This window comes from Mauremys mutica, chromosome 10 (genome assembly GCF_020497125.1).
Source record: "Mauremys mutica isolate MM-2020 ecotype Southern chromosome 10, ASM2049712v1, whole genome shotgun sequence".
Classification (NCBI taxonomy): Eukaryota; Metazoa; Chordata; order Testudines; family Geoemydidae; genus Mauremys; species Mauremys mutica.
This window is the reverse complement of record NC_059081.1, coordinates 45,796,004-45,820,846: the sequence shown is the minus strand read 5'-3', so window position 1 is coordinate 45,820,846 and position 24,843 is coordinate 45,796,004. Positions and strand designations below refer to the sequence as shown.

Genomic DNA, 24,843 nt, shown 5'->3' with positions numbered 1-24,843 from the left:
CAGCAAAACCCTCCCAATCCTTTCCAAGCAGAATCAACACAGGCTAACAGGATGGGGTGTTTTAGATGAATACTGCCAGCCTGTTATACTATGACTTGAGGAGCTATTGCTATCCATATTTGTACATTATACTTCATTCGAGTCAGAGGAGAAGACTGGGTCTGCATAGAAAAGTTGGATGTATTATTTCTGTAAGTAAAATTGCCAGAGCCTTGTTGGTTTATATTGAAACTGGGGTTTAGAATGAAGCTGTTTAATACAGTAAGAAGGAAATCTTTCAGGTTCTCCTGTTTTCCTTCTGTCTGGTTCTGTGTCGCTCTACACTCTATCGTACCATCTGAGAATGTGGTAGAAAATTATTCCTTTTAAGATTTTACTATCCGTTTCCAAGAAATATGCTAACAACTTCACTTACGAAGTGCTGAAAGTAATCACCTTAGAAAGTAGCCTGGCAGTTGGGAAAGCCTTCCAGAGCGATGTGAAATTATGTTTTCCTTTTGGGCAGTGATTGTAAATGTCTCATAAAAAAGCTGAAGCCTTCAATCTTCAAAGGAGGCTTTTGACAGTTCCTGGCTGAGTGAGAAATCTTAAAGCAAAAAGAAGTCAGAATGTGTCAAGGACATGTTCATGGTAGGAAAGCTGGTTATTATGAGTTTAGTAGTCTGCCACTCTATTTTAAATATTCCTATGTTACTCTTTTAATTCCAAATGGGAAATGAAAAACATAACAATGAAAGTAAGTTTCTTAAAGTCACCATCATTTTGTTGTGATACTTGTTTAAGTTTGCTGATTTTACTATTCTTGATCATTAGAAGTTGCTGCAAAAGTTTCTTTTTCAAGGAGAAATGAAAATGTCAGTAATTGAATAGAAGAGCTGCAGTCTTAATTATCTGCTGAGAATACAGATTCAACAATGCTCCCATGAAATTGCCATTTTGTACTCTGATGTCAACACGTCTCATGTTAAACAAACCTCAGGTGCTGCAAAAAGTAGTGCTGGTTATTCGTGAGGTCTCTCTTGGTTAGAATCATAGAATATCAGGGTTGGAAGGACCTCAGGAGGTCATCTAGTCCAACCCAGTGCTCAAAGCAGGACCAATTCCCAACTAAATCATCCCAGCCAGGGCTCTGTCAAGCCTGACCTTAAAAACCTCTAAGGAAGGAGATTCCACCACCTCCCTACGTAACCCATTCCAGTGCTTTACCACCCTCCTAGTGAAAAAGTTTTTCTTAATATCCAATGTAAACCTCCCCCACTGCAACTTGAGACCATTACTCCTTGTTCTGTCATCAGGTACCACTGAGAACAGTCTAGATCCATCCTCTTTGGAACCCCCTTTCAGGTAGTTGAAACCAGCTATCAAATCCCCCCTCATTCTTCTCTTCTGCAGACTAAACAATCCCAGTTCCCTCAGCCTCTTCTCATAAGTCATGTGCTCCAACCCCCTAATAATTTTTGTTGCCCTCCGCTGGACTCTTTCCAATTTGTCCGCATCCCTCTTGTAATATGGGGCCCAAAACTGGACACTGTACTCCAGATGAGTCCTCACCAATGTCGAATAGAGGGGAATGATCACGTCCCTCAATCTGCTGGCAATGCCCCTACTTATACAGCCCAAAATGCCGTTAGCCCTTCTTGGCAACAAGGGCACACTGTCGACTCATATCCAGCTTCTCGTCCACTGTAACCCCTAGGTCCTTTTCTGCAGAACTGCTTCCTAGCCATTCAGTCCCTAGTCTGTAACAGTGAATGGGATTTTTCCATCCTAAGTGCAGGACTCTGCACTTGTCCTTGTTGTACCTCATCAGGTTTCTTTTGGCCCAGTCCTCTAATTTGTCTAGGTCCTTCTGTATCCTATCCCTACCCTCCAGCGTATCTACCATTCCTCCCAGTTTAGTGGTTAGTACTTAACCAATGCCCCAGGAGAGCGTGAGGGAGCACTGGAGACTTTTTATTTTTCAGGAAAGACATAGGATCTGATTCTTCTGCCATTTAAACATGTTTTTGCTGGGATTCCATCTGAAAACTTTTCCACTTGGCTTATCCTGAACATCTTTTCCAGTTGTGGGAGAATACTTCAACCAGTTTTCTGGGATCTAAAAACTCAGTTTGAATCCAGATTTTGTCACTAAGGTCCTTTATTTGGCATACAGTAAAGCTTTGCTGAGGTGATCATACTGAAGCGTAGGTGGTGGATATAGGACGTACCACACATCCAAAGGTAGACAGAAAACCTCTTTTATATATATTTTCACAGTACATTGCATTTACTATACATTGCATCACACGGTTTGGGACTGGCTTGGTTACTTTGAAGGAACGAATCCCTGCACAGCATGCTCTGCCCATGCATTTTCCATGTGGAATCTGATCTTTTCATTCCAGGTTTGTTGTCCATTATCCCTAGCATTAAGGTGTTTCTGCTTATCTTAGCTAGCACAGACATTCTGACTCCAGCATACTGCTTGTTATGCCTCTGTTTACAACTTAACTTTCCATTCACCTTCCCAATCCTACCCACTAAGGCTACATCTGCACTACAGCACTTACAGAGGCGCAGGTACACGGCTTGTGGCAGAGACACTGAAAGTCGATAGAAGAGAGTTCTCCTGTTGGCTTAATAACACCTGCCTCTGTGAGTGGTGGTAGCTATGGTGGGAGAAGCTCGTGCCGATATAGCACTGTCTACACCGGCACTTAGGTTGATATAATTTATGTCGTTCAGGGTTGTGGCTTATTTTTTTGGTTCAGCCACCAAATGAAAAATCATTATTCACCCGGCTCTAGTCCTTACTACTAGATCCATGATGTGTTTTGCAAGACCAGAGATAATGCTGGTGTTCTAGCTGAATTCTACTTTGTTTTCAGATTCTACTACAATGAGAGCCATAGAAATGCCTGTAAATAAATACATTCTATTCTGCCCGTCTAACCCAGTGGTTTCAGTTGAATAAATTATTCTTGGCTTTGTGTTGAACTGTTGTCTAGTGTCCTTTTAAAGGTTGCAGTCACTAAGACCTTTTACCTGAGAGGTGTCTGTGTTTCAGAGGTGGATGAAGTAGCAAGTTAGTTTGCATGTAGTTAGTAATTAGTTTGGGCGCTGTTGGTTCTTTCTATGAAAGGAACTACATACATAAGTTTTTGTATTTTTGAAGCTGAGAACTGACAGTTACAGTTATAACTAAAGATGGAATCACTATGTGCTTTAGAGGTCTTGAAACAATGCAGGATAACTCAGTGATATACTAAATAATCTTGCACACATTCCCTTCTGAAAAGAAGGTCAGTGTTAAAATTAATCATGCAGATGAGCCTGAAGAAATGAAGGGCAATAATTTCACACACTTTGTGACTAGTGCTGTAACAACCACCCTGGGTCATAAATGTTCAATGTATATTTCTGGTAATTGAATGCACTTACCACCCACTTTCAACCACCTGCACATTAACAGGTGATGCAACTATCATCCTAATCATTTTTTAAAATCTTAAAATTTGAAGCTAAAGTGAAATAAGAGTTTGGGATGTGATCACATCTCTCATGGGTGCTGGAGGCATACGTGAGTTACTGCATTCCATCCCAACCAGGTGGTGGTAAAATCTGTATACCACCACACAGTCATGCAGTCTGAATATGCCACATATATTACAGAAAAACTATTTCAGAATTTTTTCAGCTTTTATATAATTTTTGGGCCAGATCCTGCCCCATGCAAGGGTTTCTTGTACTGCTGCAGCAGGGCAAATGGAGCATAACATTAGCTGAAACAGCCAGAATCAGAGGGATCCCCAGGTGCAGTACAGCCAGTGTAGCCTCCTCTAGACCAACTCTCTGTCAGCCTTTAGCCCTGGGGATGGGGGGGGGTGTTGGCCTAGAACTGCCCTGTGCGCCTATGATCCCCCGCTACTATAACAGCCCCTTTGTGTCCATTGCATCTAGTTCAATTCAGAGCAACCCTGAAGCTGCTCCAGACTGCACAGAAAGCTGAATGGAGAGGCTAACCGGGATGAGACAACTACAAAGATGACTTAGAGTCACATTTGTCACCCCTAACCCCAGTGGAGCTCCTGTGCCTTTTATTGATATTATTTTCCACATCCCTCTGTCTGTAAAGCATGGCTCCCTTAATTACTGTGGCCAGTTTTTTGTAACTGAAGAACCTAAGGTTAGGTGGGTGTGGTGATACCTTTTATTGGACCAACTTCGGTGGGTGAGAGAAACAAACTTTCGAGCTACTCAGAGCTCTTCTTTGGGTCTGGGAAAGATACTAGGTGTCCCAGCTAAATACAAGGTTGAACAGCTTGTTTAGCATAAGTAGTTAACACGCATTCTGTGGGATCATTCGAAGTGAAGTGGCCTGTTAACATTCCTGCAATAATAGGACAAAGAAGGGAGGTTAGTGGGTTTCAGATTGTGGTCATAAACCATAAATCCAGTGTCTTTATTAATATCATGATTTTTAGTGTCTAGCAAAGTTAAGAATTTAAGCTCCCAGGCTTGTCTTTTGAAGGTGTTTGTGCAGGTTTCCTTTGGGGATGAGGACTGAGAGCTCAGATGTGGAGTGGTCATTTTGTGAAAAGCGTTTGTCAACGGATGATGTAATGATTTTGGCTTATCATCTTTCTGTGTCAGTGTAGTGATTGGTTTCACCCCCATAGTTGTTGGGGAATTTAGTGCAATGGATGACAGACAGTACACCTTATGTTGTGATAAGTATATGTAGAACCCAAGGATCTTGAAAGGAGTGTTGTGGAAAGTATTGTTCATTGTAGCAGTGGAGATATGTCTACAGGTTTTGCATATGTTCTGGCAGGGTCTGGTGCTACTTTTAGTTGGTGTATGCTGAGCTGTCGGGAGCTTGCTTCTGATGATGGTGTTAGCAAGGTATATGGGAGGGGTGTACTTTGAAAGCCAGAAGAAGGTGTTTGGGAAAGATTTTTTTCAGGATGTGGTTCCCATCAAGTATGAGTTGTTATTGTTTAATGATACCCCACGTGGGTTCCAGTTTGGAGTGGTAGGTTACAACTAGAAGTGCGAAGTTGAAGTTTTTTTTTCTGTATAGAAGCAGGTTCTCTCAGGGTATTTGGATGGCCTGTTCCATGATGTGATCTACTTCTCTAATGGAGTGTCCTCGTTTGGTGGAGGTAGCTTGAAGTGGGTGACGGCACGTATCCAAGACTTTCTCCTTAGAGAACATTCTCTGCTATCTGAGGACCGCACTGTAGATAACAGGTTTCTTAGTGTGTTCGGGATGTTTACTGGATCTGTGAAGGTAGGTGTGGTGATCTGTGGGTTTCTTGTATATAGTTGTCTGTAGGGTTCCATTGTTGAAGCTCATTGTGGTGTCCAGGAAGTTCATGCTGTTTCATGTTTTGTTGAAATATATATAAATAAAAAATGTGCTGGAAATCTGACGAATTTTTTTAAATAAATGTTTTGTTTGACTCAGAATAAAATGTTCTGTTTTGTTTACCTAAAGTTAGACACCTACAAGCATAATTTTGCATTCCTATGTCACCAGTGTATGTTTGAGAAACAAGGTTCAATGAAGACTTTTGCTGAAATTTTTATTTTATTTCCTCCTCTGAGGTCCTAAGCTCCTATTGAAAGCACCTGACAGGAAGAGTTCATCATAGTGCTGAACGAAATTTTTTTGACCAAAACCTTTTTCGATGAAAAATGCAGATTTGTTGATGCTAAAATGTTTTTTGAATGTGTTGGTTTCATCAAACTTGTTCATTTTGAAAAAAACAAAAGCTGAAAAAAATCAAACGTTTTGGCATTTTGAAAATGCAACATTTCATTTTTTTGTATAAAATCATTTTAATTTTCAAAATTTCCCTTTATTTGTCAGAAGTGTTAAAAATGTTCAAAATCAAAACAAAACATTTTGATTTTTGTCTAAAAGAAATATTTTGTTAAACCTGAAATGAAACTTTTAGCCTTCTTATTTGCAGAAATTTTTGAAAATTTTTGTTTTCAGGCTAACCTGAAACAATTTTTTAAAAAACTTTTCAAAATTGCTAATGAACTGAAAAATCTGCACAGCTCTAGTTCATCACCTGATATTATGGGGCATTTACAGTCTCTGTTTTCACAGAATATATAAATTATGAAGTCCAGTTTACTCTATAAGCTATTAAAACAACTGATTTTATCCTGAAAACAAGGTGATGCATTTTCATAGACCAGGAGTAGGCAACCTATGGCACCCATGCCAAAGGCAGCACGCAAGCTGATTTTCAGTGGCACTCACACTGCCCGGGTCCCAGCCAGTGGTCTGAGGGGCTCTGCATTTTAATTTAATTTTAAATGAAGCTCCTTAAACATTTTAAAAACCTTATTTACTTTACATACAATAATAGTTTAGTTATATATTATAGACTTATAGAAAGAGACCTTCTAAAACTGTTAACATGTATTACTGGCACGCGAAACCTTACATTAGAGTGAATAAATGAAGACTTGGCACACCACTTCTGAAAGGTTGCCGACCCCTGTCATAGACTCTTAGGTCCTGACCATGCAAAAACAGATGTGCTTGTACTGAACCCTCTATGAGATCATCAGCATAGTGATCTACATTAGTACATCTCTTTGCAGGATTGGTGAAATCTTAATATCTAAAATAGATTTAGATATTTACTTAAATTTAAAAATCATACTGTCCCAATCCCTCCACCCCAAAAGGTTGACTGATTAAGTCATTCATTTCTAAATGAAGAAAACAATGTGTATTACATGGTGCAGTACCTATCCATGGAAAATAAGAAGGGTGAGTGTTCGGCAGGTGACACAATTCATTTTAGAGGAGATGGGTAATATACTCAAGCAGATTGTGTTTTAAATTATGAATATCTAGAGAAATAAATCTATCTGAGATTTCAACAAGGATGACCAAATATCTGAAACAGATGTTTACTGTGAGTTCACTGAGGGAAGGACGCCCGGTCTGGCATTTATTGTCCAAATGGCGAAATATAAACTAGATGACTCCTCTTTGTACTTGGACCTGACAGATGGGTAATAGAATGTGATGATTCCATAAACAAAAAATTAAAATGTTGATCTACTTACGTTTGATAATGTAATTTGAAACTACAGTTCAGCTGAGTTTGCCATGACTTCATAGTACTCTTCTCAGGCTCCATCATGTGACATGGTTGAATGTACTCTACCAGAAGTAGCCTTGCCAGCCATAAGTGCTTCATTCAAAGAAAATGATTCTGTGCATCCATCAAGAGAATTCACAAAAGATTCTTCTGTGAAAACTGCTATTAAAGAAGCTTGTGTTGTCAAAAAGCTTTCAAGCCTTCTTAGCTTTACAAAAAATAATAATAATAAAAAAACCCTTTTAAAAGATCTTTTGTAATAAGCTGCAGGTTTTTCTTAGAGGTGAGTTTAGCACAATTTCTGGGGATATGAAACACCTCTAAAATAACTGCAAATCTATGGGATTTTGGCTAAAATTCTGCAAATTTCCCCCCGCTCCTCCCAGTTCATATATGATGTTTAGTAAACTGATCATGCCATTTTCAAGTAGTTACTGATTTTTACTAACTGAACATTATTATCAGTTTTTTAAATTTTTCAGTCTTGTCCTAATTAAAAATAACCCTCAGTCTCTTTTATAATATCTTTCACTTGCCTGTTCCCTTCTCACCAACCTTGCAAACTGCCTCCAAAGATCTTCCTTGTTTTCCCTTCCTTCCAAAATCTTGTGGGGGCCAACAAAAGGCAATTTGATAGAACATTCAAATATTTGCATTTTGAAAACCTCCAGCTTTATCTTCTCTGAAATGAGCTTTTTAATCGGAGATGGCCCTGGGCCAGACACCAGATACAACCCTCCTGGACTGTTGGGAAAATTTGGGCTATAGATCTACACTTCTGAACAGAAAAGGCAGCTGAAAGAGGAAGGGTCATTTATTACATACGTGAATTTTTTCACTAACGTCTGTAGCAATGAAATCCAAAATTAGACATTTTATGTCCCACCACTACTCTATCACCACAGTGCCTATAGTTCTCCATATTGTCTTTGCCATTTATTGCTATTAAGTTACTGCCAATAATGTCAGGACAACTATTCTAAGCGTGCTCCTTGAAACCCCTTGAGAGGCTAATATGGAGATGGACTCTTCCCTGTAAGACTGATACGTTTTTTGTTTGGGCAAGAAAGTCCTATTTCTGCTCAAGATGGACCTCAACCACTGTTGTATTTGATCCAACTTCAATGGAAGTAAATGAGAGTTTTTCAGTTGACCTAGGATAAGGACCCTAGAGGAGGCAGATAGGAAGTATTCGAGAATTGGATACAACTGTGCACATTAATTTAAGGAGAGAACGGTTAAGCCAGTAAAATTCATGAAAGGTCATGGCTGGTGGTTAAAATGTGAATGAATTGGCCATTTGGACTATAAGTACTTTATCTTCCCATGGGTGCTTCAGTTCTCTGTATGATAAGCACTTTATTTTATAAACAGTTTCCAGGGGTTGATTCCAGGCTTTATCAGTTGACTGAGTTGAAGAGCCAATTTCCCCCCACTATGCATAACGGGTGCTGTGGAAGCCACAAAATATATTTTACGGAATTAGAACTTCAGTATCTTCACAGGCAGTATGACAGATCAGCAGTAAGAGTTTATTTTTTCACCATCGGATAATTTTAAGTGGTTTAAATTTGGACTCATTTTCTCATCTCTCATCTCTTCCATAGTACTTTTTATGTATTCCTAAGGGAGAAGAAATGTACTTCTGACTATTCCATTATTATATTTAAAATTCTAATTAAATGAAAAGGCTGTAAATTAACAATACTTGGAGTTTGAAGAGTTATACTCTGTAAAAAGCATTCTACCATGACAAATAGATCAAGTTGTTAGTTATTCTAAGTACAATATTAATTTGTCTCTCATTTTTACAGTATGTTTTAAATGCTCTGGGCCATATTCTATATTCAGTTTTTGCTCATCATTCCCACTACTGTCAATGGGAGTGCCACCCAGGGAATGAATGTAATTAAATGCAAAATCTTAACACACCCACATTCCACATACTAGATATATTTAATATAAGATATTATATATGTGCAGTGCCAGAGAATTAATGTTACATCAGTAAAATAAATCTTAGATTTAGCATTTCTTGACTTGTTGTGTTTAGCTAATTCTTACATTAATATAGGGGATTTTTAGTTCATTTTTTATATTGTTTAGTTTTTAAGTAGAGAAAATATTACCTGTCTATGCATACTAAAATTTAAATAATTTCAACTAGGCTTTGAAGTTCACACTTCCCAGATATTTATAGGATTCTGGGGAGCAGAGTAAACAACTTAGTGGGGTGAATAGGATAGAGGGGAGCTGCGAGCTCACATCTGTGTTGCAGTTATTTGACTGGATACATTTTTATGCAAGGCTAACTTTATAAGACAGTTGCATAACTGAAACAATATGAGAGACATTTGATTCCCTATTCTGCAAATGTTTATGCATGTGAGTATTCCCACTGAGCAAAGTCAAGGGTACAGCTGGGGAAAAATTTGGGGCCAAAACTTTTTTTTCCATGAAAAATGCAGATTTGGCAACAATGAAATGTTTTGAGAATCTTTTTGATGTCACCAAGTTGGTTATTTAAGGGCGAAAAGAATAATAAGTTAAGAAAAAATCAAAATGTTTTGGGTTTTTTTGTATGAAACAACTTTTCATTTCAAAATTTCCTTTAATTTAGTTTTTTTAAAAAAAGTTCAGAAACATTTAAGTGGTTGAAATCAAAACAAAATATTTCAGTTTTGTCAAAATTAAATGTTTTGTTTGACCAAAATTATATATATATTTTTACTTTTTGATTTTCTGAAAATTTCTAAAATTGTTTATGGTCTGACCTGAAATTATTTTTTTTCCAACTTTTCAAAATTGCTGACAAACCTCGTTTTCCTGATTCTATTCAAGGGTCTTCTCACATGTCTCCTTAAGTAACGTGTGTATGCTTGCAGAATCTGAGCCTTAATATGGAGGTTGATGATGCATGTTTTATGGTCACTCTCCTGCAGATCATCCCAACATCAGTCTCTTTGTCTTTGAGGCCAGGAAAGTATTGTGCACATGTGTATACACACACACAAACCCACACAAAAAACCTAAGGCTTCATTAAGATCTGCTAATTTTTAGCATGATTTTAAATGAACGTGAAATGAAAATTTTAAACAAACAGGCTCAGAAGTGATTGTTCATTTTGATCTAACTTTCTGATTTGTAATTTTTTTTCTTTTCATAAGTAGTAAAGAGCCTGGTCCTCATTTGTTCCAAGCAAAATTTGGAGGTTTTTCCTGAGTAACTTTGAGTTATTGATAAATGAAAAAAGTCTAAAAACAAATTTTGTAGTAGTAGTGTTTTTCCCCTTTCACTTTCCAGTAACTCAAAAACAGCTGCAAGGATTTTCCTCAAATCAAAACAAACGAAAGTCATCACCTCTACTTTGTGAATGAACCTGGAAAGTTTCAGCCCCAAAGGAGATTTTTTTCAGGAAATTAGGAGCAGATGCACAAAGTCCTGCCAAATTTTAACTCACAAAACCTATGTTCTGTCTTAATCTTTTCTTTCTAACAGTCATTACTTCTTTCTGTCTCCACTTTGTAAATACTCTTTCTGCACACACATAGCTAAGCCACGTGCTTTGAATCCTGTCTCCTAGAATTCATTCTGAATAATATTTCTTTGTCTCTGTCTTCTTTTGTGACTGCAGGGGTGTTGAGAATAAAGTTGACAGCTCTAGGGATTAATGCTGGTTCTGTTTTTCCCTGCTTATTATTTATATAACGTCTTAACTCCTTCAGAATCAGACCATGAAAAAATCTTTTGCTTTAAGCTCTTTGATCTCAACAACTCTAGTACAACTGAGATTTTCTATTTCCTCATTTTGTTGTGCTTATGGTACAGTTCCATGGTTCTGTTCTCAGTGTCACCCAGTTCTTCATGTTTTCTTTGACTGTAGGCACTATTGTATGTGATGATACTATACTGGTTCGGTGTTGTCTTTTCAGGGGATTGTACTTCAAGCTTAGTTGAAATATCTTTCATCTCCAACAAACATAATGTCTTTGAAGTACTCTTATGTATAAAGTTACTATCTGGCAATTCTGAATTCTGCATTAAACCAAGGGCCTCCTGCTGAGCAGCCTGCAGGCGAAAGTCACAGGTGCACCTGAACTGATGCTAAACACAGTTTAGCTGCAAGTGTAAACCAGGGCAAACTGTGTTTAGCATGACTTAAGAAATCATGCTTAAATCTTACAGGGAGGTGGGTTTGGAGGCAGGTCTGGCTGGCGTGCTCTCTTCACCTGCAGTGTTTAACCATATTTGCGGCAAAGGTGTTGAATACTTAGATGGCCCCATTATAATCTTTCATGGGTGTGTCTGCAGTTTCTGAGTCTTAAATCTCTCTGTGAGGTTGTGGCATACTATTATCCTCATTGTACAGATGGGAAACTAAGGCACAGAGAGACACTGACTTGCCTAGAGTAATACAGGAAGTCTGTGGTGGAACAGGCACTTGAACCCAAGTCTCCAAGGTTGTAGTCTAGTGCCTTAACCACTGAACGGTCTTTCCTCTTGCTCCACTACTTGCAATTAAACCCTGTTCAGCTTCAGTTCAGCTGTACTCGATCTCTCAGCAGAAGGTAAATTCCCTAGAATAGATAAGGTCTCTGTATCAAACGTAACTCTTAAATGTGCAGGAGTATCAAGAAGGTGGAATGATTTGAGTGTCCGTGAGGCTTTCCAACTAATCTATAGCCAATCCTGGTCTTAATTAACATGAGTTCCACTTATCTGGACAGTAATAACTTTCATTGGAAAAAATCAATAATTCCTTGTTCTTTTATTGAAGTTTTGTAAGGAAATGGAGATTTGAAGTGTATAGGTAATCGGAGATTACAAGTAAAAATACTCTTTAGTATGAAATTTTTGTATGTTAAATGATGCCATCCACATGGGTATACCATAGAGATTACATAGATCAGTGATTACATTACAGTGATCTGTAATTACATCAGCGTGACCTCATAATACATCTGCTCCAGAACCACACTGTCGTTGTTACTGCTATGTTCAGAGCAACCGTAGTAATAGTAAGAATGACCTGCACTTAGGAGAAGGGGCCGTACAATTTACTTAATATATTTAATGTAGTGATTTACTGCAGTGGGTTAGGGCACAAAAAGCAGCTACAAAATGACCCAGGATAAAAAAGACAAAATTGGTGTCAAAACAAATTGCAGCTCAGCCAAATCAAAAACAGACAGCCATAAGGTCAAAAAGAAAATTTCATTCACTGTTATGTAAGTACTATATTAATATTTCTAGTTGATGCACACTTCTGTTCAATTGTTCCTTGTATCCCAATTCAATCACATTTGTACTTACATGTATTTTGTGAATAATACTTAAGACAATCTAAAGTTGTTTATAATATGCCTTAATGAGATTTTTATGACTTGGGAAGTATGTTTCAATTTGGGCAATTTTCAGTGTTCATAAATGTCTGTACAGTGAAGTGAAATGTGAAGTGAAGTGAAATGTTTACTTTAATGCATATTCACGAGTCATAAGATCTGTATGTTATACCATATACGTTTCCAGAGTCCTATAGATAACAATGGTAGGGTATTTACTGGTGGCCTAGCTATTCACCTATATAAATGTAATTAGATATCATTCATTAGCATGACCAAGTGAATAGATTTGGAAGTAGACAAAAATAACAGGCTTTATTAGACAAGGGTTGTGTATTTTACGTAATAAGTATAGAGTGAATTACAATGAATAATCTACTTGTTAGAGTAAGGCTACTTATTTCTTTTGTGCAGTATGTAACTTATTTAGTTTTCCTTGGGTCAGCTCAAATGTATATGTTTGTTTATTCATCTATATATCCAGCCAGCCAGGTATCTAGATTCTTATATGGCTCTCTTTACTGTACTACCTCAGTGCCTCACAATCTTTAATGAATTTAACCAAAGGCCATTCATATTTCCATCACCAATGTGCAATCTGCATAATTCCCTACTCTACAATACCTTATTTCCCCAAAAGTCTTAGGTGTCTCTCTAAAACCCTTAGGAAAAAACAGTTTGTAGTGCATGTACTGCTGTAATTACAGCTCTGTGAATAACCAATTTTTTTTTCAGTGGGTGAACTGAGGTGAAGGGGGGAGAGAAAGTTTAGGGCCAACTTGAAACAAAAAAAATTCATTTTTTTCTGTCAACTGAAAAGCAAACAAAAAAATAGTTTCAGCTCAAACAAAACACTTTATCCAATGAAATAATATGGGTTAGCATGATAGGCAGTGGTATCAAATGCACCAGTAACCTAAACATTATCAAGATTTTGTTTGTTTGTTTTTATAGGCATTACAGCAAAGGAGAGTTTTTAAGGAGCAAGTTGAAAGAGGATAATGAAGTAGCTTTGCAGACGTTTACAGGGAGTTCCTCCCTAGCAAGAGGAGCAGCACAGGAAAAGGCACAAAGGTGCTTGTTTGAAAATTTAACAAGTGGGCAAGGGAGACTGTTACCTGCACCAGTCAGAGGCAGGAGTTAACATCTTGATAGTAAATGAGAGATAGGGTGGGCATAGACTATGAAACGTGTTAACAGGGAAGATAAGTAGCTTATGTTTGATGTGATAGAGATGGGGGAGCCAATGAAAGGATTCAAGAGAGGAGTGACATGGTCAAAGTGATGGGCTAGGGATATGATATTTGCAGCAGCTTTCTGAATGGATATGAGTAATTCAAGATTGTCAAGGTCAAAGAAAAGTATGTTGCAATAATTGAGATGCAAGACAATGACAGCCTGGAGTTTTAGCTGTGTGATTAGATATGAAAGGCCACATCTTAGACATGTTCTGCAGAAAAAAAATGTAAGATTTAGGCAAAGCCTGGATGTGAGGATCTGTTGAGAGGTCTGAGTTGAAGAGGATGCCTAGATTACAGGCCTGTGGTGGTGTTCACAGTGGTTGAGAAAGGAGTTGGGGAAGAGCTTGGGAGGAAAGGTTAAGAGCTCTGTTTTAGCTATGTTGAGTTGACAGCTAGATCCATGGCTGAGATCCTGGTTTGGATGGAAAGATAGGTCTGGAGTAGAGAGACAGATCTCTGAGTCAACAGCATAGAAGATGGTAGTTGAATTTGTTTGCAGATGAGATTACCCATAGGAAAGGTTTAGAAGGAGAAAAGGGGACCAAGGATAGAGCCCTGTGAACCCTCACAGAAAGTTGGAGGGCAGATGAGGAAGATCCTCCAAAGGGATCTGCTGAAGAAGGGATTAGAGAGGTCGGAGGCGAATGAGGAGAGGACAGAGTCATGGAAGTCAAGGAAGCACAAGATTTCAAAAAGAACATGGTTAATGGTGTCGAAGGCAGCTGACAGGGAAAATTACTGGTTCTGAACTTTCATAGAATCATAGAATATCAGGGTTGGAAGAGACGTCAGAAAGTCATCTAGTCCAACCCCCTGCTCAAAGCAGAACCAATCCCCAACTTAATCATCCCAGCCAGGGCTTTGTCAATCCTGACCTTAAAAATCTCTAAGGAAGGAGATTCCACCACCTCCCTAGGTAACGCATTTCAGTGCTTCACCACCCTCCCAGTGAAAACGTTTTTCCTAATATCCAACGTAAACCTCCCGCACTGCAACTTGAGACCATTATTCCTTGTTCTGTCATCTGGTACCACTGAAAACTGTCTAGATCCATCCTCTTTGGAACCCCCTTTCAGGTAGTTGAAAGCAGCTATCAAATCCCCCCTCATTCTTCTCTTCTGAAGACTAAACAATCCCATTTCCCTCAGCCTCTCCTCATAAATCATGTGCTCCAGCCCCGTAATCATTTTTGTTGCCCTCTTTTTTGGCTAGGAATAGGCCTTTGTAGACTTTGACAAGAGCAGATTCAGTTGAGTGCAATGGGTGAAAGCATGATTGGAGAGGGATTTAGGATGGAATTGGAGGAGAGGAACTCCAGACAGTAATGGTAGATATTGAAGGTAAAATGTTCATTCAGTTGGATTCTTTAAAGAAACTAATAATGCATTAGGAAAACTTACTAAGTCCTCTTAGCTATCCCAGGAAGGGAGCTGTACCAACTTATAATAGCTGAGGATCTGGCCCACTGTACAATATCTGTATTGCAGCAGTTGGTTTCCTAGTTTGTTAAGCAGGAATGAGAGCCATTTAAGATATGTTTACTCTACGCACCACTGGTGGCAGCATGCAAGGTCTGTGTATCTACATGCTACAGTGAAAAACAGGCTGCATTCACACTTGGAAGTGTATGTGTCAGTGAAAGGCTCTGGCAGAGGGCTGGCAGCCTGGAAGGACTACAGCATCTCCCTGCCAGAGCCTTTCTCTGCTGCAGGGAAAGGCTCCAGCAATGGGGAGATGGCAGAGACTTTTCCCTCCGTCTCACCCGTTCCAGAGCCTTTCCCCACTGAGGGGAGTCTTTTCCTGCAGAGGGGAAAGGCGCCAGCACCAGGAGGCAGCACGACACCACACTGCTAAAAATAGCAGTGTAGACAGGGAGGCACATCTTGAGGTGAGTAGAGTGTGAATGGTATTTACTCACCTCTATACCCACACCCTTCAGGTGTGTTCTTACTCTACTTGCCTCATCACTTACGCTGCTATTTCTACCCTTGCTGAGGTCAGGAATGTAATTTACCTCCGAAACAAGCATACCATGTGGGTGTACCGTCAAACTGTCTCTTGCATGTAAATTGCCACCCGGGTATCTCTCATGAGAAATAAGGGGTCCCATGAGAATTGCTGGAATGTGCCTTGAAAGAAGGAGGGAGAAACTAAACAGTAAAAAGAAACAACTTGGTTAAAAAGGCAATTTTCTCCCATTCCCCTGTTCCTGGGCTGTGTTCATATTGAAACTCCTGTTAACATCCATCACAGACAGATTAGGCCCTATCTTTGTGAGGGAATAGTAAAAATGGCCAGAGAAAATTAAATTTACAACCAGTTTCTAGTTTTTAATCTCCTTTCAGATGAAAAATAGCAAGCTCCTCCATCCCCCACACAATGGCAGAGAGAATGGGTTTGTATGTGGTGGCTATGAAGAATTTGGAAAGTATTCAATTGTCCAGCCTGGAGGAGCCCTTTTAATGCTGCTTCCTACAGCGTAGGAAGTGAAGGGGGTGGGAGGTGAGGGAAAGAGGTGAGATTAGAAGCTGTTCCCACACGCTGACGGCAAAGATGGGTAGAAGGAAGGAAGGAATAGGAGGCATGTAGAATGCTGTCACAACTGCTCCCTGTAAGCTCCCTTGCCCCTCTCCCTCACTCCCTCCCATCCTCCCCCATCCCAAAGGGTGTTTCCAGTGCTCCAATCCCTATCAAAGCCCTTCCCCAGTGAGCAGGGTAAGTGTTTTGTAATGAACCAGAGACAATGCTACAAACTAGTCTAACTGCAATTAAAACTGCACGTTATCACCTGGTCACTTATTCCCACCTCGTTGCTTCAGTTTGACAGATTCTGTTATTCATATCTTTTGTAGGAGACTTTTGGATACTGAAGATGAACTTTCTGACATCCAATCTGATTCAGTCCCACTGGAAGTACGAGACTGGCTGGCTTCTACCTTCACGAGGAAAATGGGGATGACGAAAAGGAGACCCGAAGAAAAGCCAAAATTTCGAAGCATCGTACATGCTGTACAGGCTGGGATATTTGTAGAAAGGTGATTGTGGATTTTAGTGTGATAGCAGATAACATGTTTAACCACAATGGTGCTATCCGAGCCAAATGCTAGGCAACAAGTGGGACCAGGATGCGTACCAAAATTGGAGATGACCCTGAACCAAATATTTGGGAAAGTTCAGATCTACATCTGAATGCCATCCTCGCCCCATCTTTCTAATGGTCTGTCCTAAGTTCTAAATGAAACCCCTAGATACCAATCCTCTTGAACTCTGGAAAGTTCTGGACCCAAACTCCATGGCTTAGACCTATTTACACCAAAATGTGCCAAAGACTCAACATTTACTTTTTTATTTATGATTTTGTATTGTTTTTTTCAAATACAGCAAATATACCAAAATACCGGATTGATCAGAATACAAGTAAATAAAGATGGTTAGGAAAAAAGGGAAGGGAGGGGACGGGAAGTAACATAACTATCTTCAGGGTCTACATTAATCATAGACCTCTAAAAGTCAGCCCAAATTGCTTTGAGTTTTTCTGGCTTTCCCTTTCTGAGAAATGCCAGTTGTTCATTTGCTGCGACGTCAGCCATATCCCTGAGCCAGGCATCAATATTTGGTGGGGATCAACTTTTCCATTTTTGCAGGATTCATTTTTTTGCAGCCAAAGCTGCACTCTGGAACCACGCTGCCTTGTTACCAGGTAATTTCCAGGTATCAGGAATATATCTAAGAGTGAAACTTCAGTGAAACTCCAACTTAGCATCCAATATGAAATTGGTCCTTTGACACCCCCACTTTATCAGAAATTCTTGATATAGGAGGACTGCCAAAATATATGAGCTAAAGTAGCGCAAAGGGAGTTACATTTCCAACAGCATTTATGAGGACCATTACCTATGTGCATACCAGAATATTTGTAAACGTGTCTTTTTGTGAAAAAAACATAGTCTCAGGTCTATAGTTGCTTTTTTTACATTAGATAAATTGTATTCCAATGGATCAGAGATATTTGTGTATCCAAATCTCTATTCCAAACAACTCAAATGATCTATCTTTGGCAACTCCACATTTACTTAAGTAATAACACAATTAACTTAGTTATATTTGATACTCATGGTTTCATACTAAAATTAATTGAGCAGCACCGTCTTACACCAGCTGAGGATCTGTGCCTGAATATTTTAATACCTGAAGCCCACATGTAGGCCATCCTTTTGTTAGGAGACAAAGCAGGTGAATCTGTGGTAATGGTACTGATGACCATACTAAACTAAAATAGCAAATTTTCTTTATTCACATTAAGTGATATGAATAGCTACAACAATTACTTAGAGGAGCAAGAAGTATTCCTAGCAATGTAGTATTAGACTGGAAAGTCAGACTTCGTAGTACACAGGATCCTTCTTCAAAGCCCATGAAGTTCATAGAAAGACTCCCACTGAGTTGAATGGGTTTTGGATTAAGCCCTTAATTCAGAAATTATAAAAGAGAAACTGAAAAAAGAAATGTTTTAAAATGGCATAAGTACCACCTAATAAATAATGCATTTGTTCTTTTAGGATGTACCGAAGGACCTCTAACATGGTTGGTTTGGCATACCCAGCAGAAGTGATAGTAACATTTAAGGTGAAATCAGTTCAATCGTGTAATTTCAATATATTTGTATGTGTGCTAATTATTTTTTTAGGATGAAATTAGGGTGCTTTTTCTGAAAATATTATGGCCATATATGGTACTGTAGAAATGAATATGCATAAGAGAGAAAAGCCGTATTGAAAAATTCATAAATAGCATATGATGATATTTATTATATCTCAATTTCATTATGATTTCATTTAGATATCATTAGAGCAAAAGGACAAATTTGAGTAGAAAATTGCTTTATAAAATGTACCTGTCACGATTTTATCAGCTCCGAATTATAATAGAAATCCAGTGTCTCAGAGAGCAGCGTATCTTTCCTTTTTGGGGATTTGGGGGAAGAGTAATCATGTTGTATATAGCTACAACATACAATCGACAATGGTATTTCTTAAGCAAGAAGGTAGTATGTAACCTGTTTCCCTAAAAGACAAATGTTATAGTGCTTACCATGATTTTTTTAAAGTATTTATGGCATAGTCTATGCAAAAGAGCACACAAGTAGTTCCACTGAACTCTGTGTGGAACAATTTATGTGTGTAAAGCTGTTCGTGTGTTTGAAAGATCAGGGCCTTAGACTGTGAGCATACAAAACAGCTAGCAGTTTTTCCTACAATTATATAACTCAGGATACAAGGGTTTTTTTCTAATAATTTTCCTAACTAGGTTTGTTATTAGTATTAGAATAACCCTTAGTATGAGTAACATGAAGTAAAAGGAACCTGTGACTTTGGGGAAATAGATATTGTTTTAAACCTTTCCATTTATTAGATGGGACCTATTTAAACATATGAAAGTGTTTGTTTGTTTGTTTGTTTTTTTAATCTGCAGGATGTTGATAAATGGTCATTTGATGTGTTTGCCTTAAATGAAGCAAGTGGAGAGCACAGTCTGAAATTCATGATGTACGAGCTGTTCACCAGATATGACCTTATGAGCCGTTTCAAGGTCAGAAGCATCATACAAAATTCAAATAGAAAAATAAGACATACATATTTAAAATATTAAAAAATTGGGTTATGTTTAAAATTATATTTTATTGAACAAATGAAGTACAGAATTGCAAAGTTTAAAAGACATCACATACAGGACATCAGACTATATTCATTGTAATAACAATAAAGTTCCACCTAATGTTGTCTACAGTCATTCTGCTGCTCTTGAGATCCTGACAAAGATTGAAAACTAAGCAGGTCTTCAGCTTTTGGATGGGAGGTCCCCAGTGCACAGCAGAGTGATGCAAAAAGTGCACAGGTAGCTTGCTTCCTTATGAGTTTGTACTGAGCCCATGTCCCAGACTTGGGAAGGAGACACGGTGCTGGTAGACATGCAAACTTTGGTCCTGAGCATTTGAGATAGCTTAGATCACAATCTGTGGACCTAAATGCTCACTGCGGTTTCAGCTGAGTACTATACACTTCCTCTTCCTGTTCTAGATTGTTTTAATGGCATAGTGTTAAACACCTGCCACATGCCACCCTAAAGGAGGCTACATAACAGTGCTGTCTGAGGGATATTGTATGACTTAACTGTTTCATATTTGTAAAGCACTTTGAGATGCTCACCTAAAGAGTGCTATCAAAGTGCACAATACTTTTTTATTTATCATTATTATGATATTGAACTAAAGTTTCACTGTCATTGCGGAAACCCAGTTTTCAGTTTATCACACAAAATTGCTAGGAGTCTTGTCTTAGGAAAAAACTTCTTATTTAACTGCCTAAAAAAATATAGAGCTAGATTGTGCCTGTACTTCACAGCCCTTCCTTGTGCACTGTGTGCGGCCCACATTGAGGGAGCGTGAGGCTATTGAAGTCAGGGGACACCATTTGTAACCCTGACCTCCTGGTTAGGTGATTGGGGCCAGGATATAAAGATCAGTCTTCTACTAGTAATCCTATGTGTCATACCTTTGTTACATGAATGCCTCATGAGTTCCTAGACATACACGGGGAATGCTCCCCTCCTGCACCTTTCTGGGTACAGTCCATTCCCCCTTATATGCCGGTCCCACATTGCATGTAGTGTAAGCAGGGGAATGTGTCCCCTAAGGGGAACAGGAGCAGAGCAGTCTGTGAATTCCTCCAGTGCCGATCAGGTTCTAGTCCTTTACGTTTTAGTAATTTGCCCCGTCACCTGGATATTTGTGAACTGGTGTATCAGAGTTGCACTGTGTGTTAATTTATGTTTTAGTTATTACACCGTTGACTTTGTAGCTGTTGCAAGAGAAACATAGCTTATTATTCTAATGTTTGCTTCTCTCAGATCCCTGTGCCCAGTCTTATTTCATTTGCAGAAGCTTTGGAGGTTGGTTACAGCAAGTACAAAAATCCATACCACAATCTGATCCATGCAGCTGATGTTACTCAAACCGTGCATTACATAATGCTTCATACTGGTATCATGGTAAGAAAAACTACAGAACTCAGCCATTTTAGTTTCTCAAATTCACCGTTATATATGTATCTACATGGGTATCTATATGCAGGCTTACTGGTGCTACAGACATCAATAATTTTAAAGGGGGCTTTATCTAGAGATGGGCCCAAACTCGGGAACTGGCTCTGAACCTCATGTCTCTATAGAGGTTGCATGAAAATCACAGCTATAATCACAGCCAAAATTGGGGACTCTCAATCTAAATGAGAGCTTTCTCAAATTTCTGATGCTTGGATTTGGTGTGTGATCCATTCTGCAGACAGATTTGAGCTGCTTACTGTGATACAAATCTCAATCAGGATCTGGGGTTTTGGGTGTGGGGCCGTTTCTAGCCACGGGGCATTCTCTCCCCAGGGAACAACAGTGTAGTTTAGCAGTACACATTGAACATGTGGATGAGGCAGCCTATTCATTTCCTTTCTTTTTAGAACTCAGCAAAGGAAAATGGGCTATAATATGCGGATGATTCTCCCTACATAAGCAAAAAGGCTTTAGAGAGGGTCTTCTCTTAATTTTCCCTGGAGCATCCCTGGAAGTGATTAGTGTCCTAGTGACCTAGAGGAGCATTCATCCACAGGGATGGACAAGTGTTGTTTCCATTACCAGCCCTTACCCTGCAGGTTTTGCAGCTTTAATCTCTGCTGAGGGTTCTGCAGGTAAGGGACTGCACTGAACCAGTGCATCCCTTGCTACCCGCACAAAATTCTCTATTACTCACACACTCGAGGGTCACCCACCTTTACCAAGTGTAGCAGGGTGGTCACCTGCTCCTGCCTTAAAAGGCTTTAAACAGCCCAGGGAGAGGGCTGTGGCAGGGAAAGAAAAGCAGGGCTGATGGGGGAAAGCAGCCTCAGCTTGGGGCCACGCCCCAATCAGGCCAAGACTGGCTTAATGAGGGCCCAGCTGGCCCTTATAAGAGGACTGGGGCTAGAAGCCACAGAGAGACTCTCTCTAGCTTTGAGGGGGAGGGATCTGGCTTCAGGGATCTGAGAGAAGGTACCTGGAGTGGAGCAGAGCTGGGGAAAGGCCAAGGGAGCTGGGGAGCTCCAGCCTGGAAACCCCCCAGGCTGCAGCCAAGTGGAAGGCCAATTGGGTACTGGGATTGCAGGGGGCAGCCCACGAGTAGGCAGAGGCAGCAGGTCCAAAAACCCCTTGTCTATGATGAGTGGCTTTTACACCGTAGTCTGCCCCAGTGAGCGGGGGCTAGATGGTGACTGGCAGTAGCCCATGACTGAGGCAAGGTGGGGATACAGGGTTGGGGGTTGCCCTGGGTGGGGAGACCCTGAGACTGTGGGGTACTGCCAGGAGGCAGCACCGCAGCCTGAAAGGGGCACTGGGGTCCAGGAGGGACTTGGGCCCAGCGGCAAGTGGGACACTGGCCTGCAGAGGGCGCTCTGGAGGCTGGAAGAGCTAATTCCATGGATGACCAGCAGGAGGCACCACAGGGGTGAGTCCCACCCCATTACACCAAGTTCCTAGGGTTCAAAGCGTAACCCTCTTAAATTAGGCACCTACCCTTACCCTGTTCCTAGGGCTCAGGCATTTTTTAAGTACAATCAGGCATCAATTTAAGTACCCACTCTTACCCAATTCCTAAGCTCAGGGCATAATTTTGTGCAGTTTTGCAGGACCTTTTTACCAATGAAAGAGTTTACACAGTAATATCCTTATCCTCTATCTATTAAAAATCACCAAAAATAGCCCACAGTACACATACAGTGCTTACCACTCCCAGTCCCAATAAAGCACATGAACTTTTCTTGATGGCCAGTCAGGATCAGGTCCAACTGGGGGACTTCAGTTTCTGCACAGTGTCATTGGCAGAGTGCTGAGGTCTGGCAGCTCTGATAGGGTTGTGTCCTGGTGCTGGTTTCCAAAGAACTTCCTTTTGGACCCCAGTTTATATAGTGAAACTTGAGTCCTGCTTAACTGTACCTTAACCAATCATTATACTAAAATTTTACTAACCAATCCTAACATATTGTAACAAAATTCTCTTACCAATCCTACCCCACCACCTTAATTGATTTACACCTAGCAAAATTAATTATGTAAAGGACAGAAACAATCAAAGAATGAGACAGAGGTCATACAGTCAAACAATAGAGAAGTGGGGACCATAAAGACAAAACAATAAAGAAATGGGGATTTCACAACCACAATTTTTGATAATTGGTTTCTTGCCAGATGGAATGCTATCAAACTAAGTTTTCCTTAACCAGCTTAAGATCTGTTTCTTTATCTGGTGATGGTGGGTACTATTAGGATGGATCTCCTTCTTAACAGCCCGATATTACAATGTTTTCATGTAATTTAGATGGAATGTGAGGATGTTACTTCCTGCTTCTCAGCTAATGGCTGCTGCTCTCCTAATATGGCTGCAGACAAAGGCCTTAGGCTTTAGGCCTTACAATATGGCTACAGGAAAAGGCCTGATCCTTACACCCTTGAACACCCTGAGCTCACTTGCTCCTCATAGAGCCTGTGGCAGCCAGGAGATTGCTTTGCACTGCTACAATGTCCCAGTGCTTCCGTTTGTTGTCTTGCCTTTGGCAGCTGATGCAGGTACATACACTCATCCTAACTTGCAATGTTTATACTATTGCCCTTTGACATTGCTTCAGTAAGGAATCTCCACACTACCAATTTGGTTAGTTAGACACTTGTTAGTCCTGACTCAGAATTAATGTTTCATCTCTGTCAATTACCTTTCGGGACGCTGTTTGGTCCTGAGTGTGAACATTGTGTTTTAAAAGACAGAGAACAAGGACGGAAGTGGTAACAATATATTGTATGACTTCTGTTTCTAAGACAGTAGAGTACAAAGCACTTGTGAAAATGGCAAGTTTACAGTTGGCTCTACGGGTTTTCAAGTTATGCCCTGATATACACCTTGTAAATCACTGGGGTTACATGTAATATAGGTGCCTGATGCTTCCTCATTGACTGGCAATGGGAAAAGGATCAAGCCCAATGACAATGTAGAATTTGGTCTTAGTATTCTAGGAAATTTTGATTTCCTTTCTAGAAAAGTGTCTAAAGTATCAGGCATTTAATTCTAATATTGTAAATGTTAACTATAATGCTTCTTACAAAGCGAGAGTCAAAATCTTCAGTCTTTTCTTAGACACAATTCCCACTGGTGTCACTGGGAGCAATGACTTCAAGTCTTACCCTGAGTGATTAGTTAATACATGCCTGTAAAGAGCCTAGCAAACTATTACCACTATATAAATATGAAGACCGGGAGAAGAAAGCCCTAATACTGAAATTTGACTTCAGCCTACAGAGTTCAATGACACCCAGAGTGTATCTCTGAACACTGGATGGAGGAATACATTGCACATCAGAATCCTTGCTATTGAGTATTTGCATATCAGTACCCAGAATGCACTTGGGTGTATTGAATTCTGTCCCACACTCCTAGGCTTGATAGCTATTTCTTGTCCTGTGTAACACCATAATAATTTGCACTGCCTATACAAATGGTTCTTAATCAATTAAGGCCTGTTTTAGATGGCCACAGTTGAAAATATTTATTGTAACGGTTCCTGGATAACTTTTGTCACTGTTAATGGGACCGCAGAAAGCCAACAGTATTTTCAAAGTGATGCAGCCTACCAGGCAAAATAATATTTTCTGAGTGTCAGTGCTTGAAAAAGGCCCTAGTGATGCCATTGCCCTGCAACGTATTAATGTCATGCAATAAAGGCTGAGTTAGGAGATGGTCCCATGGTTAGAACTGTAGCCTCGGACTCAGCATACCCGGTTTCAATTCCTGGCTCCACTATACATTTCCTGTCAGCCCTTGCACCAGTCACTTTGTCCTTCTGTGGCTCAGTTTCTCCTCTGTAAAATGGAGATAATAGTACTTCCCTTCCTCACAGGGGTGTCTGGAGGATAAATACATTTAAATGAATGTGAGCCATATCAGTACCTCACATTGCTAGATCGCACCACCCTCACTTGGGGGAGCTTGACAGTACAATGCACAAATGTTATGTTTGTCTTTTCTCCTGCTTCTGTCACTTAATTAACTTGCAGCCTTATTTACCTGTTGAGAA

General features: G+C 39.8%; 1 protein-coding gene across 5 annotated transcripts in view; it reads left to right on the top strand.

Moving 5' to 3' along the window:
* Positions 1–12,093: 12,093 nt before the first annotated feature.
* PDE1A (phosphodiesterase 1A) overlaps positions 12,094–24,843 on the top strand; it is a 73,085-nt gene continuing 60,335 nt past the window's right edge. For 4 of the 5 annotated variants that reach the window (XM_045032134.1, XM_045032137.1, XM_045032136.1 and 1 more), the window contains exons 1-6: positions 12,094–12,344; positions 13,413–13,532; positions 16,552–16,734; positions 18,259–18,325; positions 19,172–19,288; positions 20,606–20,746. In XM_045032134.1, the coding sequence (XP_044888069.1) occupies positions 12,238–12,344; positions 13,413–13,532; positions 16,552–16,734; positions 18,259–18,325; positions 19,172–19,288; positions 20,606–20,746 (735 nt within the window). In that variant the 5' untranslated portion in view covers positions 12,094–12,237. The remainder of the gene's footprint in view (positions 12,345–13,412; positions 13,533–16,551; positions 16,735–18,258; positions 18,326–19,171; positions 19,289–20,605; positions 20,747–24,843) is intronic. The other variant, XM_045032135.1, reaches the window with a different exon arrangement.